The 13,665-nt window shown below is 35.5% G+C and overlaps 1 protein-coding gene across 1 annotated transcript in view; it reads left to right on the top strand.

Annotated features, from left to right (window-relative positions):
• The window catches only part of TMEM144 (transmembrane protein 144), a 31,199-nt gene extending 18,322 nt beyond the window's left edge, over positions 1-12,877 (top strand). Inside the window, exons 9-12 of the mRNA XM_012651912.1 lie at positions 1,459-1,578; positions 3,038-3,135; positions 7,357-7,410; positions 12,587-12,877. Of these exons, the coding sequence (XP_012507366.1) occupies positions 1,459-1,578; positions 3,038-3,135; positions 7,357-7,410; positions 12,587-12,670 (356 nt within the window). The 3' untranslated portion in view covers positions 12,671-12,877. The remainder of the gene's footprint in view (positions 1-1,458; positions 1,579-3,037; positions 3,136-7,356; positions 7,411-12,586) is intronic.
• Positions 12,878-13,665: the final 788 nt, after the last annotated feature.

The raw sequence follows: 13,665 nt of genomic DNA, 5'->3' as shown, positions 1-13,665 counted from the left end.
ATACAAATACTTTTCTTATTTTTATAAAAGAATGAAAACTCATGGAAATAGAATAACACAGGATAAATGAAAAGAGGAGGAAAACAAGAGTGGGAAAATAAAAGGAACCAGGAAAGAGTGTAAAAACTTTATACCACACTTGTATACTTGCCAGAAATGAGCCATACGTTTGGCTCGCAGGTTTCTTGTAGGCACAAGGGAAATCAGATGAGTCCCATGATTCAGTGAGCACAAGATAAAAACAACTAATTGTTCAGGAGTACAGTTGTTCTTGGTACTGGGACATAATAAACAATGTCCTCAAAAATCTCTTTAAATAAATAGAACAATGAGTTCTTAGGAATCTTGCTTATCTGACCATTCTGAATGCAATGTGATAGGAACACTTTGTTCCAATTTATTCTAGGTTGGCTTTTAAAATTTTATTTATTTAACAAACACATATGTAGTATGTGCCGTGTCCTAAGTCCATTACAAGTACAAACTTAGTTAACCCTCATAGCAACTGATACCATTATTATCTTAGTTTTACAATCGAGAAAATTAAAACAGAGAGACAAGATGGTTTGCCCAATCCCTGAAGTTAGTGAATAGCAGAATGAGGATTTGTACTTAGATGGTCCATGCTTTTAATTGCTACGTTTTGCTATCTTTTGTGGTGGTCCATATATGATGTATTGTTCTTATATAATCCAGAAGTGGGATTTAAGATTTAGAAGAAAAGACAAACTCTCTCTCTCTCTGTCCTTCAAGCTTCCCTCCCTAAATATGGCTGCTCACCTTTATCAAAATTTTAAGTGACAGAAACATTGAGTCCAATGTAGGTTTCTCAGCCAAAAACCTGTCGTGCACCCATCTGTGTGGCCAGAGTACCATCTGCCTAAACAGTCAGTGGAGTTGGGGGTTTTTCAGGGATTGGGCACCATCATGGGTTATTAACTCCGCCATGTACTTAGGTTTGCAATAAATAATTGAATAAAACCCTCTTTGAAATAACTTCCTAAATATCCTTCTGCATATCTATTCTGCAACAGAGATGCTGTTCTCAGATTGATCAATAGACAATATAAAATTAGCTCCCCCCAATTTTTTTCACCCACATCCCCACTACCATCAACCTGGAGATTTGCTGTAATTGCTACAGTCATTAATAAAATCAGGTCTTACTACCTAAGTATTAACATCATAGTTCATAATTCATTGTTTCTTATTTAGCTTTCCCAGGTGATCTGGGAAACTAGCCTTTTCGATTTGATTATAGTAACTGATTTGCTACATAACATTTCTAGATTTTAAATACATTAATTAAAATTCTATATGAACAAAATGTAGAAAAGTAGGATGATTAAATACAATTAATGGTTACTTTTAAGGTTAATTTTGATGAGTTTATTTTCAGAAATCTAAATTTATTTGGAATGATTAAAAATTTGAGAGTTTTACAATCTGTATTTTCAGATTTAGACTATGTTTTTGCACACTTCAGTGGCATCTTTCTTACAAGTACCGTCTACTTTCTGGCCTACTGTATAGCAATGAAAAATAGTCCTAAACTCTATCCTGAGGCAGTCTTACCAGGTAAGGATATTTACTACAGAAAATCTTCTTATGTGAAAGTATCATCCATTACTCATTTAGCTTGAATAATTTTCTTTTGGATACCAAGCCATCCTTTGTGTGTGTGTGTGTGTGTGTGTGTGTGTGTGTGTGTTATGTGTTCATTCATCACCTTAATAACTTTGGCCCAGCTCCCCACCAAATATGAAGTATTTAAAACCCATGAAACTGAGTATGAACTGTGGGTCATTATTACAGAACCTAAAACTTAAACAATGAATCTAAGACCTTTTCCTTTACCAAAAATCTTTTATATTAATCATCAATCTTCACTATTTCTTTTTCACTATCTAAGGATTCATGTTAAAAGTCAGGGTCCTGTGACTCTTTTAAAAAAATAGTATCAACAAATAGTAATCTGCAGTCACTTGGGAAAACAGTTTCTCCACAAAGTAAGAAGAGATTGTTAGAGAATTCAAAAAAAGGTGTATGATAAATACACATGCTTTTGGACTTAATCCATTCGGCATTGGTTATTAAAAGAAAACAATTCTCATTTAGGAATTTACTATAATTTAATGTGGAATATAAGTCTGCAAGTAAAATTTTTTAAAGAAGAAAGCATAGGCCAGGCGCAGTGGCTCACGCCTGTAATCCTAATACTCTGGGAGGCTGAGGCGGGCAGATCATTTGAGCTCAGGAGTTCAAGACCAGCCTGAGCAAGAGCGAGACCCCCGTCTCTATTAGAAAGAAATCAGCTGGACAACTAAAAATACATATATATATAATTAGCCAGGCATGGTGGCACATGCCTGCAGTCCCAGCTACTCAGGAGGTTGAGGCAGGAGGATCCCTTGAGCCCAGGAGTATGAGGTTTCTGTGAGCTAGGCTGACGCCATGGCACTCTAGCCAGGCAAGAGAGTAAGACTCTGTCTCAAAAAAAAAAGAAAAAGAAGAAAGCGTAAGTCACAGATTCATTTTGAATGCCTGACTGATTTACCCTAAAGTGAGCTACCTTACAGAAAATGGTAGAATATTTACTGAATGCCTAGCTTAAGTATTGTGAATATATTAGCTGGTATTTTCACTTAAATACTGTTATTTTTTTTTCCCCTTTACTATGGCATGACTCTGAATCCCACTTTATGGTGTAGAGTAACTGGTTTTTGCAGAGAATGTTTGGGTCTAATATCTTTTCTAGGCCCTTTTCCACTGTCCAGTCTCTACCTCTACTACTACTTTGGGTACTTTATTTAATGTCAGTAAAGTGAAAGAATTGATTCTTTACCCATAGCAGTCAAGAGCAGAGAAATTATCTGGTTTCTAAAATGACCATAAAACACAGCTCAAAAATCCATATTGGCCAACAATGTTGATAGGAATGTATGTATATATGCACTTTGATATTCCTGTTGTATCTATGGTGTGAGTTTTTCATGAGAGGAACGTGGTTTGCAAGTGTTGTCTGTGTGTGTTGCAGGATTCCTGTCCGGAGTACTTTGGGCAATAGCTACCTGCTGTTGGTTCATAGCTAATCACTCTCTAAGTGCTGTGGTCAGTTTTCCGATAATCACTGCTGTAAGTAGCTGAACTGTTTTTCCAAATTTGTGTTTTACAAATGTAAATCCAGTTTTTCTGAAGCACTCTCAGTGAATCACTGAAGACAGTCATGCAGTTTTATTTCTCAGGAATACGATTAATAGATTCAGGTAGATATACTGACACTCTCTAATCTTCATGTGCTCGATTGCTAAGCAATATTTCTAACTTCACTTTAGCAGGTGTGTTAATCCTTAATCTTTAATATCCTTGCAGTGTTTTATTTGATCATTTTACCTAATATCATTTGGGGTACATTATAATTTGCTATTTGTAGCAATATTAATCTCTGTATAATAATTTAAAAATATAAAAAATGATGTTATGTATATTATCACATTTGAATCTCATGACAATCTTGTGAAACTAAAAGTACTTCAGACTCCTCTTGATACGGTGCTTTACTGTTTGTAAGGAAAACTTTCCAATAGTACTAATGCATGGTATTGTCTCTGGATAATACCATTTATTATGGCATACTTAATACAATTTGTTTCATCTGATTTTTTAGGTGCCAATTATGTAAAGCATAGTTAGGTAACAGAAAAACACAATTTTTTTTTTTACATAGGCAGGATAAGTATTGATAGGATTATCTCCGTTCTGAAGATGAGAAAACTGAGGCAGTAGCTAAGAGCATTGTCTAAAATCACATAACTAGTGAAAATATGAAGACTTCTAAATGCACAGTACTACTTTCTGCCATCAACATGGAATCCAACTGAGAATTTGTTTCAGGTTCATTGTGGTACTAGCATCAATATCAACATGCAAGGAACTACTTTCTTTTGGGGCTCTTATGTCTACCCTAGGTATTGTAGATTGCTAACTAGATGTTCAGCTGTATGTCCTGCTTCCTAAATCATCATCACAAACAAAATTTGCCTAAAATATTTTAGCAGCACACCTCTGCAAACCTAGAAAATCGATTTGTTTTAAACACCTTGTCTAATCTAAAACACATTGCATAAAAGTTTGATATAAACTCTAGGTTTCAAACAGTGTATTTTTGACAGTTCTACTCTGTTCCTCAAATATTAGCTTTCAAATGCAACTAGAAATAATAAATGCAACTTCAAATAATAAAGGTTTTTACATAAAGAACCCATATTTTGATATTCTTAATCCTTGTTGAGGGAAGATCCAGCAAGTTGTAAGGAATTTCTTTAGGTCTAAAGTCCTAACAATGGGACTGGCAAAGGACCCAACCCAAATTCTTTTTAAGAAGGAATTTGTTCCTCTTTATCTCAAGGATATTTAATATTGGAAGTGAAAGAAAAATATAACTAGCAGTGGGGCATAAAGCTTACCTGTTAAATGCTTAAAAGCAAATTTATACAGAAAAGTATACAATATGATATGTTCCTTAGCTAAATAATATTTGACAGTTTAAATCCCACTACATAATAAGGAGTAATATTTATTAAAATAGATTGTCATTATTTACATCAAATGTAAACTTTTATCTTTATTATATGATAGTGATTTTTTTCTTTTAATCAAATTATATTCTTGAACAAATGTGAATTCTCCAAAAAGAGTTTGAGGCAATTTTACATAAAATACACAGATACAATAAAGTTATACAAACAGACAAATGCAAACACAAATAGAAAATCAAAACCATGACAAAGATGAGAAGGGGAGCAAATAGCACAAAGGGAAAATAGTTGCTGATATTAAACATTAAATTTTACTTTGTGCTTCCAACGGGGTAATACGATGGGTAGCTAATTCTTATTAACTTGTAACATAGTATTTCCTCAGAAGATACCAATTCTTTTCTTGCATTAAATTCCTAATAGAATTTATCCTCTGAGGCCTTTTAAAGGGAATATTGAACAACAAATAAATAGTATCCTTCCCAAAAATGTTATAGTAGACAAAGAAATGGTTTTCCTACCATTGTTTCTTGTGTGGAGTTATGATAAGGACTGAGAACAAAACATTAGAGCCTAATTCAGAGAAAAGCAATCTCTGAGGTAGGTGGGTGTGGGCAGAGGGTAAGGGAGAATGGTCACCATAGTTTTTAGAGACCTGCCCAATCACGGATTATTCTTGAAATACTGTAATGTAAGCAGAGTCTTATCACTCACCAGGTGTAACTTGCTTACCAGGTGCTCATGGGTTGTTATCTGGGAAGGACAGGTATTTGGGGAGGTAAGGGAATAGTTCTCTATTGCTACTAGGTTTTTGATTGATTTCATTTGTGTCACTTTATCCATGGCCACCCCTATCTACATGCAGAAAAGATTCAGTCCCTACCCTCAAGGATCTTACATTCTTCTTTATTTTATTTTATTTTAATTTTTGGTAGGGCTAGATTTTAACTTTTCTTAATGTAAAATTTTAAACATACCTATCACCTAGCTCCAACAATTATGAATATGGTCAATCTTATTTTATCAAAAGAGTACAGTCTTCAAATTCCAACAGCATTGTTCTTCCCAGGTACAAATATTTCCATAGTTATATATCCAATGGTGACTAGACTATAAGTTCCTTGAGAACAGCATCTATTTTGTTTATTGGCAAATAACATTTAATTAAATAGCCAAAAAACAAAAAAGAAAGAAAGAAAAAACCCACTTAGCAGGGTCAAGGACCTGCTACCTCTGCTGCAAGTCTTCCCTGATAATTCCGAAAGCTAAATCCAAGCTTATCCAGAAGGTTCAGCTTCTCAGGATATGATCAAGCTCATCTGTTTTCCAAGGCTAATTTACATGTAATTTGTATTAGTTTACAAGAGGAAAATATAGAATCCTAATTACCAAAGCAGTTGTAACGCCTATCTAAGATACTCTTCCTATTTGGCTCTTCTTGACTTGAATCAAAGAGTCTGTACTTTGACCTGTGCTTACATTTCTTTTAGCAAAGCCCCAGTTCCTATAACAACATTACTTACTCTTCACAGTAACTTTTAGGCCATTCCTAAACTAATATTTAGAAAGTCATCAGACAAAAAGTTTCAAAGGTCAGTATTGTCTTCTACCATGTTCTCTGAAGGGAAATGAATTTTCAGATTAAAAAAGATAAAAATTCTTAACATGACATTAATATTATATCCCCTATTCTATTATTTCCTCCCAATCTGTCAAAAGTTATAAAAAAAAAAAAGTCAAAACCTTACAGACCCATATGCTTCTCATTTGATTTGGATTTTGAGGCTTTAGGACCTTCCATCATTGATATTATAAAAGGCAGTTCCTTTGACCTATTTCTCTGGCTCTTTTGATGTTGACTTTCCAGATGCCGATACACACAGAGAGTAATGTATTTTTACTGCTTCGCCTACATGTCAGGAGTAGAATCAAACTTTGTTGACCTAGTCATTTAGACAGTTGGAATAGTAACAGCGGGGAAAACATTTTAGAATCTTTTATTTAAAACTCTTGCAGAGTCCCGCAAGGCCTGAAGAGGAATCGTAAAAATGCTGATAGAATACACCTTCTCCACAAAGATCATGATTAATCCAAATTCCAATTCTTTTCCTTCTTGGCTAAAAAAAAATGAACACCAAACTTGAATAGCTCAAAGTTTTCAAAATGCAGAAACATCCCTTTTCTTTGCCTGTTTCTTTTCATTTCCATTGTCCCCTATTAGTTCATTCTGTCTTTGTCTCCTGCAGAGTGATGCCTGTTGTTTTTTTTTTCCTTACATGGCTTTTTTTATCTTCGCACAAAACTGCCTTTAGCATTCATTAGTGTTTAATATTAGCCATGCTTGATGGCTCTGCAGTAGTATCGGTTACATCTTTTCTTAAAAGTACAAGCTACTTCCATGCGCACATTCTTTGTCACGCTGAAAAGAACATGACAAAATTTTTTCAGTTATGAGACTATCTCACACCAAAGAAAGTTCATATACTTTTTCATATTAATTCCATTTCTAGTATCCTAAGGCACGAGTATCCTATGAAACTAGATCAATAGAAAAATAAACTATTTGCTCATTAATTTATTAGAAACATATCATATTAAAATATTATAGCATCATCAAAATAATAAAAATGAAGACAATGAAAAAGAAAACCAAAAACATTTTTTTACTTAATGTTTAGCTTAATGTGGAATTTAGGGTTGAGATGATGGGTAGTTTTCCCTGAAAATATTTTCATTTTGTTTCATGTTTACTAGATTTATATAGAGTATAGTCATAGGTAAATATCCAATTTAATTAAAGTTCTCATTTTTATTTAAGGGTCCAGGATTAGTAGCTGCAATGTGGGGTGTCTTCATGTTTAAGGAAATACAGGTATGTACAAGAAAGGGAAGATTTAGAAAATAGGAATAAGTCCAGGTAAGAATGTAGTCCTAGCTGATCTTTAAAACAATTATTCAATTTTAAATGTAAAACATCACTTCAACCATTCTAAATGAAATGTTTTGATTTAAAAAGCTATAATATGGTAACACAAGTAAAATTCCCAGATTTATATTAGACCACTTGAACATTGTTTTGGTCACTACCACGATAATATCAATAGTGAATTGAAAATCCTCTAGCTACATATAAGAACTCATTTTAAAGAGAGAATCCCTAACCAGTTGGCCTAGATTTAATTCGTTAGAGTCCTTTAAAAGGATGCTAAAAAACACTCAAGGGAAGGTTTTTTTCTAAAGACATCTTTAAACAGACACCTCAGACCAAGTAGAGAAGTAGCGTGTAAGATTAATATACCATGACCATTCAGGAATGCAGGGATGGTTCATAATATGCAAATCATTGATGTTATTTACTACCACAGTAGATAAACAGAGGAAAAGGATGTGATAATATGTACTATATTAACCTCTCAATAAGCTAGAAATAAAAGGAAGCTTTAGTTGGTACAGGATGTCTATCAAAAATCAATGGCAAATATATACCTAAGGTGAAAATACAAGTTCTCCGTAACTTGGAAGTCAAAGATTTCTTAATCACCATTATTATTCAATATTCTCTGTAGCTCTAGCCAGTTTGGAAAGACAAGAGTAAAAAATGAAACAAAAAAATATAGGAAAAGAAATGAGAAAATTATTTGCAGATAACATTTTTAAAAATTTAAGAGAATCAGCTTAAAATCTTAAAGTCCAATAAGATCATTTAATAAGGTTTGGGATATAAGATAAATATAAAATCAATAGCTTTTTAATATACCACCAATAACCAACTAAAAAGAGGAGAAGAATGCTGTTAATAATAACCACAAAAATTACATAAGTCTAAGAAAAAAATTAACAAGTGTCAGATTTATAAAATATTGTATTTTACTTTACTACAAAAATTTACTAGAGGACATGGAAGATCAGAACAAATGGGGAGACTCACCATATCACCATATTCTTGACAGAACTGCTCACTATGATAATTAGGCAGTTCTCTCCATTTACATTCAGTGTGATTCCTATAAAATCCCAGGGGAGCTCTTTCTAGAATTTTCAGAGTAGGTTCTAAAGTTTGGCCAATTATTTATGTAAAAATAGACAAAAAATAAAAAGCATGACAGCACATGTCCCATGTTCCTGAAACATATGTAATTTAGATTAGCTGGGACAGTTTTCTTATAAAGTAAGGATTTTTAAACATTAGAAATGACTATCTGCTCTTTTCTATTTTAAAAAATGACTAAGATAAAATTACAAGTATTGAAAAGACAGAAGGCCACGCTGAAAGCAAAGAGTAACTTATTGACTTTTCTAGGGTTAAAAACAAGCAAACAAACAAAAACTTTGTAAATCTGTCCACAAACAAAATGTAAGGATCTCCAGAGGTACTTATTATTGGATGTCGATGCCTGGTTGCCTCTTGATAGCTGATGGAAAGAAAAGTTTAAATACTTTACTTGTCAACCCATTTAGGAAAGAGTCACCAACTAAACACTGAAACCAAAATCTTATAAGAATGTTTTTATAGTGTTTTTGTTAGAATCAAGACAAAAGCCTCCAACCTCTAAAGAAGAAAACAAAAGCAAAACCTTTATCTTTGTGCCTCTTAGGTCCTGTCAGTTACGTAATCTTAAAACAGTCCTTGAAGGCTCATATTTAAAAGTCCTCAATGTACAGCTGCGAGGACCTAGTCTGAGCTCCAAGCACCTTTTGTGTGAAAGAGTTGAATGATTCCCTTTAATTTTAATGCTATCAGTGCATGAGTTGGATGTTTTTGTACTTCTGATGCTCTTTTATATCTGATATCCATTACACTTTGAGAAGTTTTTTTTTTTAGAGTATTACATTTGTAAGCTAGATATAAATTGTATTTTTACCAATATACTTTAGTCAGTATGTCTACAGTAATACCAAAGCAGGGAATTATTACCACAACTATTTTATAGGTCAGTAGCTACTCCCAGATAAAGAATGAAATGATCTATTTATCTTAGAAGCTACTTAGGAAATCCAAGTTTAAAACTTTTTGCTTTGGGAAGAATGTTAGTATGCTCTTTCCAAGAGTTAACATTCACCTTTGATGAAGGAAGCTATTGCTATTGCCCAGGTATAATCAGTCTTTTTCTCTGGGAAACTAGGAAGTTTGAGTAGATTCTTAACCTTGAGGGGAAAAAGTTATTTTTACTCCCTGAGAACATTATTCCTCTGTCTATATAGGTAATAAAATAGTGCTTAGTAATTCATATAATTAGGTTGTAGAGTGCTTATAATTGAAGCCCCATTTTTTAATTTAAGTAATTGCATTAATTTCTAATTCACAAAGTATGTCTAGAAGTCACCTGAATGTATTTATTCTTTGAACAAAAATTTACAGAGTGCCTATTCTGCGCTAGTAGTAGCACCTAGGGTAAGACTGCAGTCTTAAAAACGAAGAAAAAGATGTTGGGAAATCTCAAGCCTTACCTCAGGAGTGTGTGTGTGTGTGTGTGTGTGTGTGTGTGTGTGTGTTTAAATAAGTTGCTCTGCACTTGGCAAGGTAGTGGGGTGCTGCCTTTCAGTTGTAGAACCTGTGATTAGAGTGGCTTCTGTTAGTGCTGAGGATCATAGGATCATAGTGAATCAGACAGATCAACTGGCCCCAACCTCACTTACAAAGACCTATCTCTGGTCATTAGAGTCAAATTAACCCACTCTAACCCAAATCTTTATTAAAATGAAGAAAAGGTATATGCGTGTGTGTGTATAATAGGATATATATATATAGGTGTTTTGGTTATGCATTAATTGGCGTTAATCTTAAGAGCTAATAATATGAAAGAACAAGTTTCCTGGGCAGTTTTCACATTATTACCCCAATCCTAGACTTTGTTTCTGCTCTGTCTGCTCTGTCCAGATTTGTAACACAAATTTGCCTCTGATCTCTGTATTTTTTCAGTAAACTGGAAACACAAGATCCCTAAGGAAGTGTGAGGGAAGGAAGCAGAATGAGACCAGCCCAGACAGTTTGCAGTGGGCCTTCCCCTGTGGAGCCAGGAGATCTGTACTGTCAACCTGGCCTGTCCTGCCCTGACCCTGTTGCCTGTGGGAGCCCAGTTAGAACTTCCTTTTCTGGGTTTCCCTCAAAGCGGACTTGGCTACAGGGCAGCAAAGACAGAAACCTCCCTTATATCTTTGCAGGGGAAAATGAGTCTCCCTGCCTTCGCCTTCACTATGCACGGCCTGACTGTAGGAACCCACGTTTTGGTACATGTTCCTCACTGATTCCCTTGGGCCCTGGGGAGATCTCATCAATCCAGTTTAGCCCTGGGCATCAGGCCCTGACAGAGCCCGGGGTACTGCTTTTATGAACCACCACGGGTCGGTCAGTTCTCTCCCCAGAGACACAGCATTCCATTCCTACTGCCTTCCCTGAAGTTTTGCCCCAAATTTGGGTAGTGTGAGGCTGTTAGCCTGGCACACCCCAGTGGCCAGAATGTTCACAAGGGAGGGAGGCCATCAGCCCTCTTCCCTGCAGATCTGAAGCAGGCAGGATGCCTACTGCTGCCTGGAGTCGCCGCCTCTCCAGTCCCCATTTTCCTCCCAGAACCCTTGCGTGGCTTCTACGTGACTTATAAATGAATCACTGTTATTTTACCATTTTAAAAAGAGCTAATAATAGAATTTTATGAATTGACTATTTGAAAGTCTGAATGTAATCTTAGACCATATATCTAAAATTAGAGAGGTGCTAGTCCTGTTTTTTACTTTGTGATGTTCAAACCTTCTCTCAGAATAATGGGGTCTATCGTTAAGGAGGGATACAGACAAACCAGCAGCCATTCAGACTGGGACAGCCAGGACAGTGCGGGAGCTTGAAACCACTCCATATGAAAAATGGCCAAAGAGCTAAAGTATTGACCAGGAAATGAGATGCCTCAGGGGATACAAGATAGTTATTTTTCAATGTTTGAGGATTTATCTTGTGGGAGAGATATTAAAATCAAACTATCTGCACCCCTAGAGACAGAACTTAAAAGAAATGAAATATTTCTACTTAACACAGGAAGATCTTTCTTTGTTAATCCAAAGAGGAACTGGGCTACACAGGGAAGTGGTTCTCAGTAGTTTCCATCTTTAAGACCAGTGCTGACACATAGTGGGGCAAGTCAAACTTAGGCATTCTTCACACCCACGTCTGTGTTTCCTCCTCACCCTTCAGATCCATCTCCAACTCTCCATCTGCACCTCATCATCTTTCTCCTGGAGGACTGCAGTCACATCCTCACTGGTCTCCTTGCATCCATCTGGCCCCTCCAATCTGTTCACCATCCTGACAAAAAAAGTGTAGGCTTTACAAAATTCAAATCTGAAATTTTCACCACATCCAGCTGCCCATTCCTTTAATGTCTTCCCATTGCTTGAAAAAACAGAACCTAAAAGCATAACATCTGCCCAGGCCCATACCCTCCCAACCTCATCTTGCCCCACTTAACTCTCATTGCTCCAATCACACTGAACTTCTTTCAGTCCCTGGGAAGTATCTTATCTTCTCTTGCAATAGGGCTGTGCACGTAAAATTCCTTCTACCTGAAATCTCTACTTGCTGCCCCATTGCCCTAGCCAATTCGTTGATCCTTACAGTTAGAATCTCCCCACCTTTCAAACCAGCATTGTCTGAACCCAAACAGGCACGGTGATCTGCTTATTAACACTTCTCTCATGTTGTAACATTCTTTAATTCCTGTCTCCCATATTATACGATCAGCTGTGTGAAGGCACATGCTGATGCATAGTGGGTAGCCGCATGTATTTACTGAGTGGGTGAATTAGCAAGGCTCTTGTGCTCGCTTTGGCAGCACATACACTAAAAATTGGAATGATATAGAGAAGATTAGCAAAAAAAAATTAGCAAGGCTCTTGTGGGTTTTCATAAGAATCTAGATGATTGTTTGGAGGGGGTAGCAAAAACACATACAGGTGGCAAGAACAGGTGGTTAGTAAGGTCCCTAGAAATCTTGAGAGTCTATACTTTGTGTATTTGATTTAGGTTTTTTTAATTACCATTATTCTTTTTTATTATTCAGGGTCTACGAAACTACCTATTAATGGTACTTGCATTTGGCATCATCTTGAGTGGAGCATTATGCACTGCTTTTTCCAACATCTAAGAATCACCAGACCAGCAGATGGCAGCAGTGATTAAGAGAATACCTCTACGGGACACTAGAGCGACTATGCTGAGAACGGAGTTCATTTTCATGACAGCAAATGGATTTCAGCCACTCTTGAAGTGGGCAAATGATTTTTTCCCCCACAAATGTGAAAATGAAGAAAAACTGAGTTTCAGTCAAGTTAAAAATGAAAAATTCTGATGAACTCTTTGTGAAGGTAGGACTTCACTGAGTGACTAAAAGCTCTCCATTCTTATTGCATTACATCTGAGGGTGCTCTTTTTACCACAATATGTACCTCATGTTTCATAATCTAGAAAACAGTATGGAGTTTATATATTAATACAGTAATTTACAGTTCAAGTTTCTAATTTATTATCCTCGTTAATGAAGAGAGGCAGAAATACCTCACGAGGGGGTGGGGGAAGAAGACTCACCTTATAATGGAATTAGATTCCGAAGATATCTGCTCCTTTGCTAGATAAAGTCAATGTCACAGTTGGTAACTAAATGTTAAGAGGCACATTTCATTATTTTTAGCCAAAACTTATTTTTACTTCAAATTAATATTGCCCAAATGTATATCATCTACCTATTTTAGCTCAAAATGCGTTTGATTATCTCCAGATAAAATCTATCCTCAGAGAACAAATAATTTCTACCACTAAGAATGTGTGCGTAATGTAATACATTCACAAGTACACACACACACGTAAATATACACATATATATGTATGTACACTTTCAAATTTGGGAGAATTCTAGAGATGCTAAAGTGAGGTTCTAGCTTATCTTAATTTAAAGGAACCAACACTCTTTTGAATGTACAATTTTTTTTCTGAAATATATTTTTCTAAAATCCTTTTGACAAGAGGTTTTCCTGGTTTTCCTGTTTTCTTCCTGTTTTAACTGATGGTTTCCAGTAGGCAAAGGAAAATGACAGACGTGCTGGTTTTATGTCTTTAAGAAAACCAAACTGGAACTGTCAGTAC

The sequence above is a fragment of the Propithecus coquereli genome, unplaced genomic scaffold (assembly GCF_000956105.1).
Source record: "Propithecus coquereli isolate 6110/MARCELLA unplaced genomic scaffold, Pcoq_1.0 Scaffold376, whole genome shotgun sequence".
NCBI lineage: Eukaryota > Metazoa > Chordata > Mammalia > Primates > Indriidae > Propithecus > Propithecus coquereli.
Note: the sequence above shows the minus strand (reverse complement) of the source record. Positions and strands in the feature narration are given on the sequence as shown.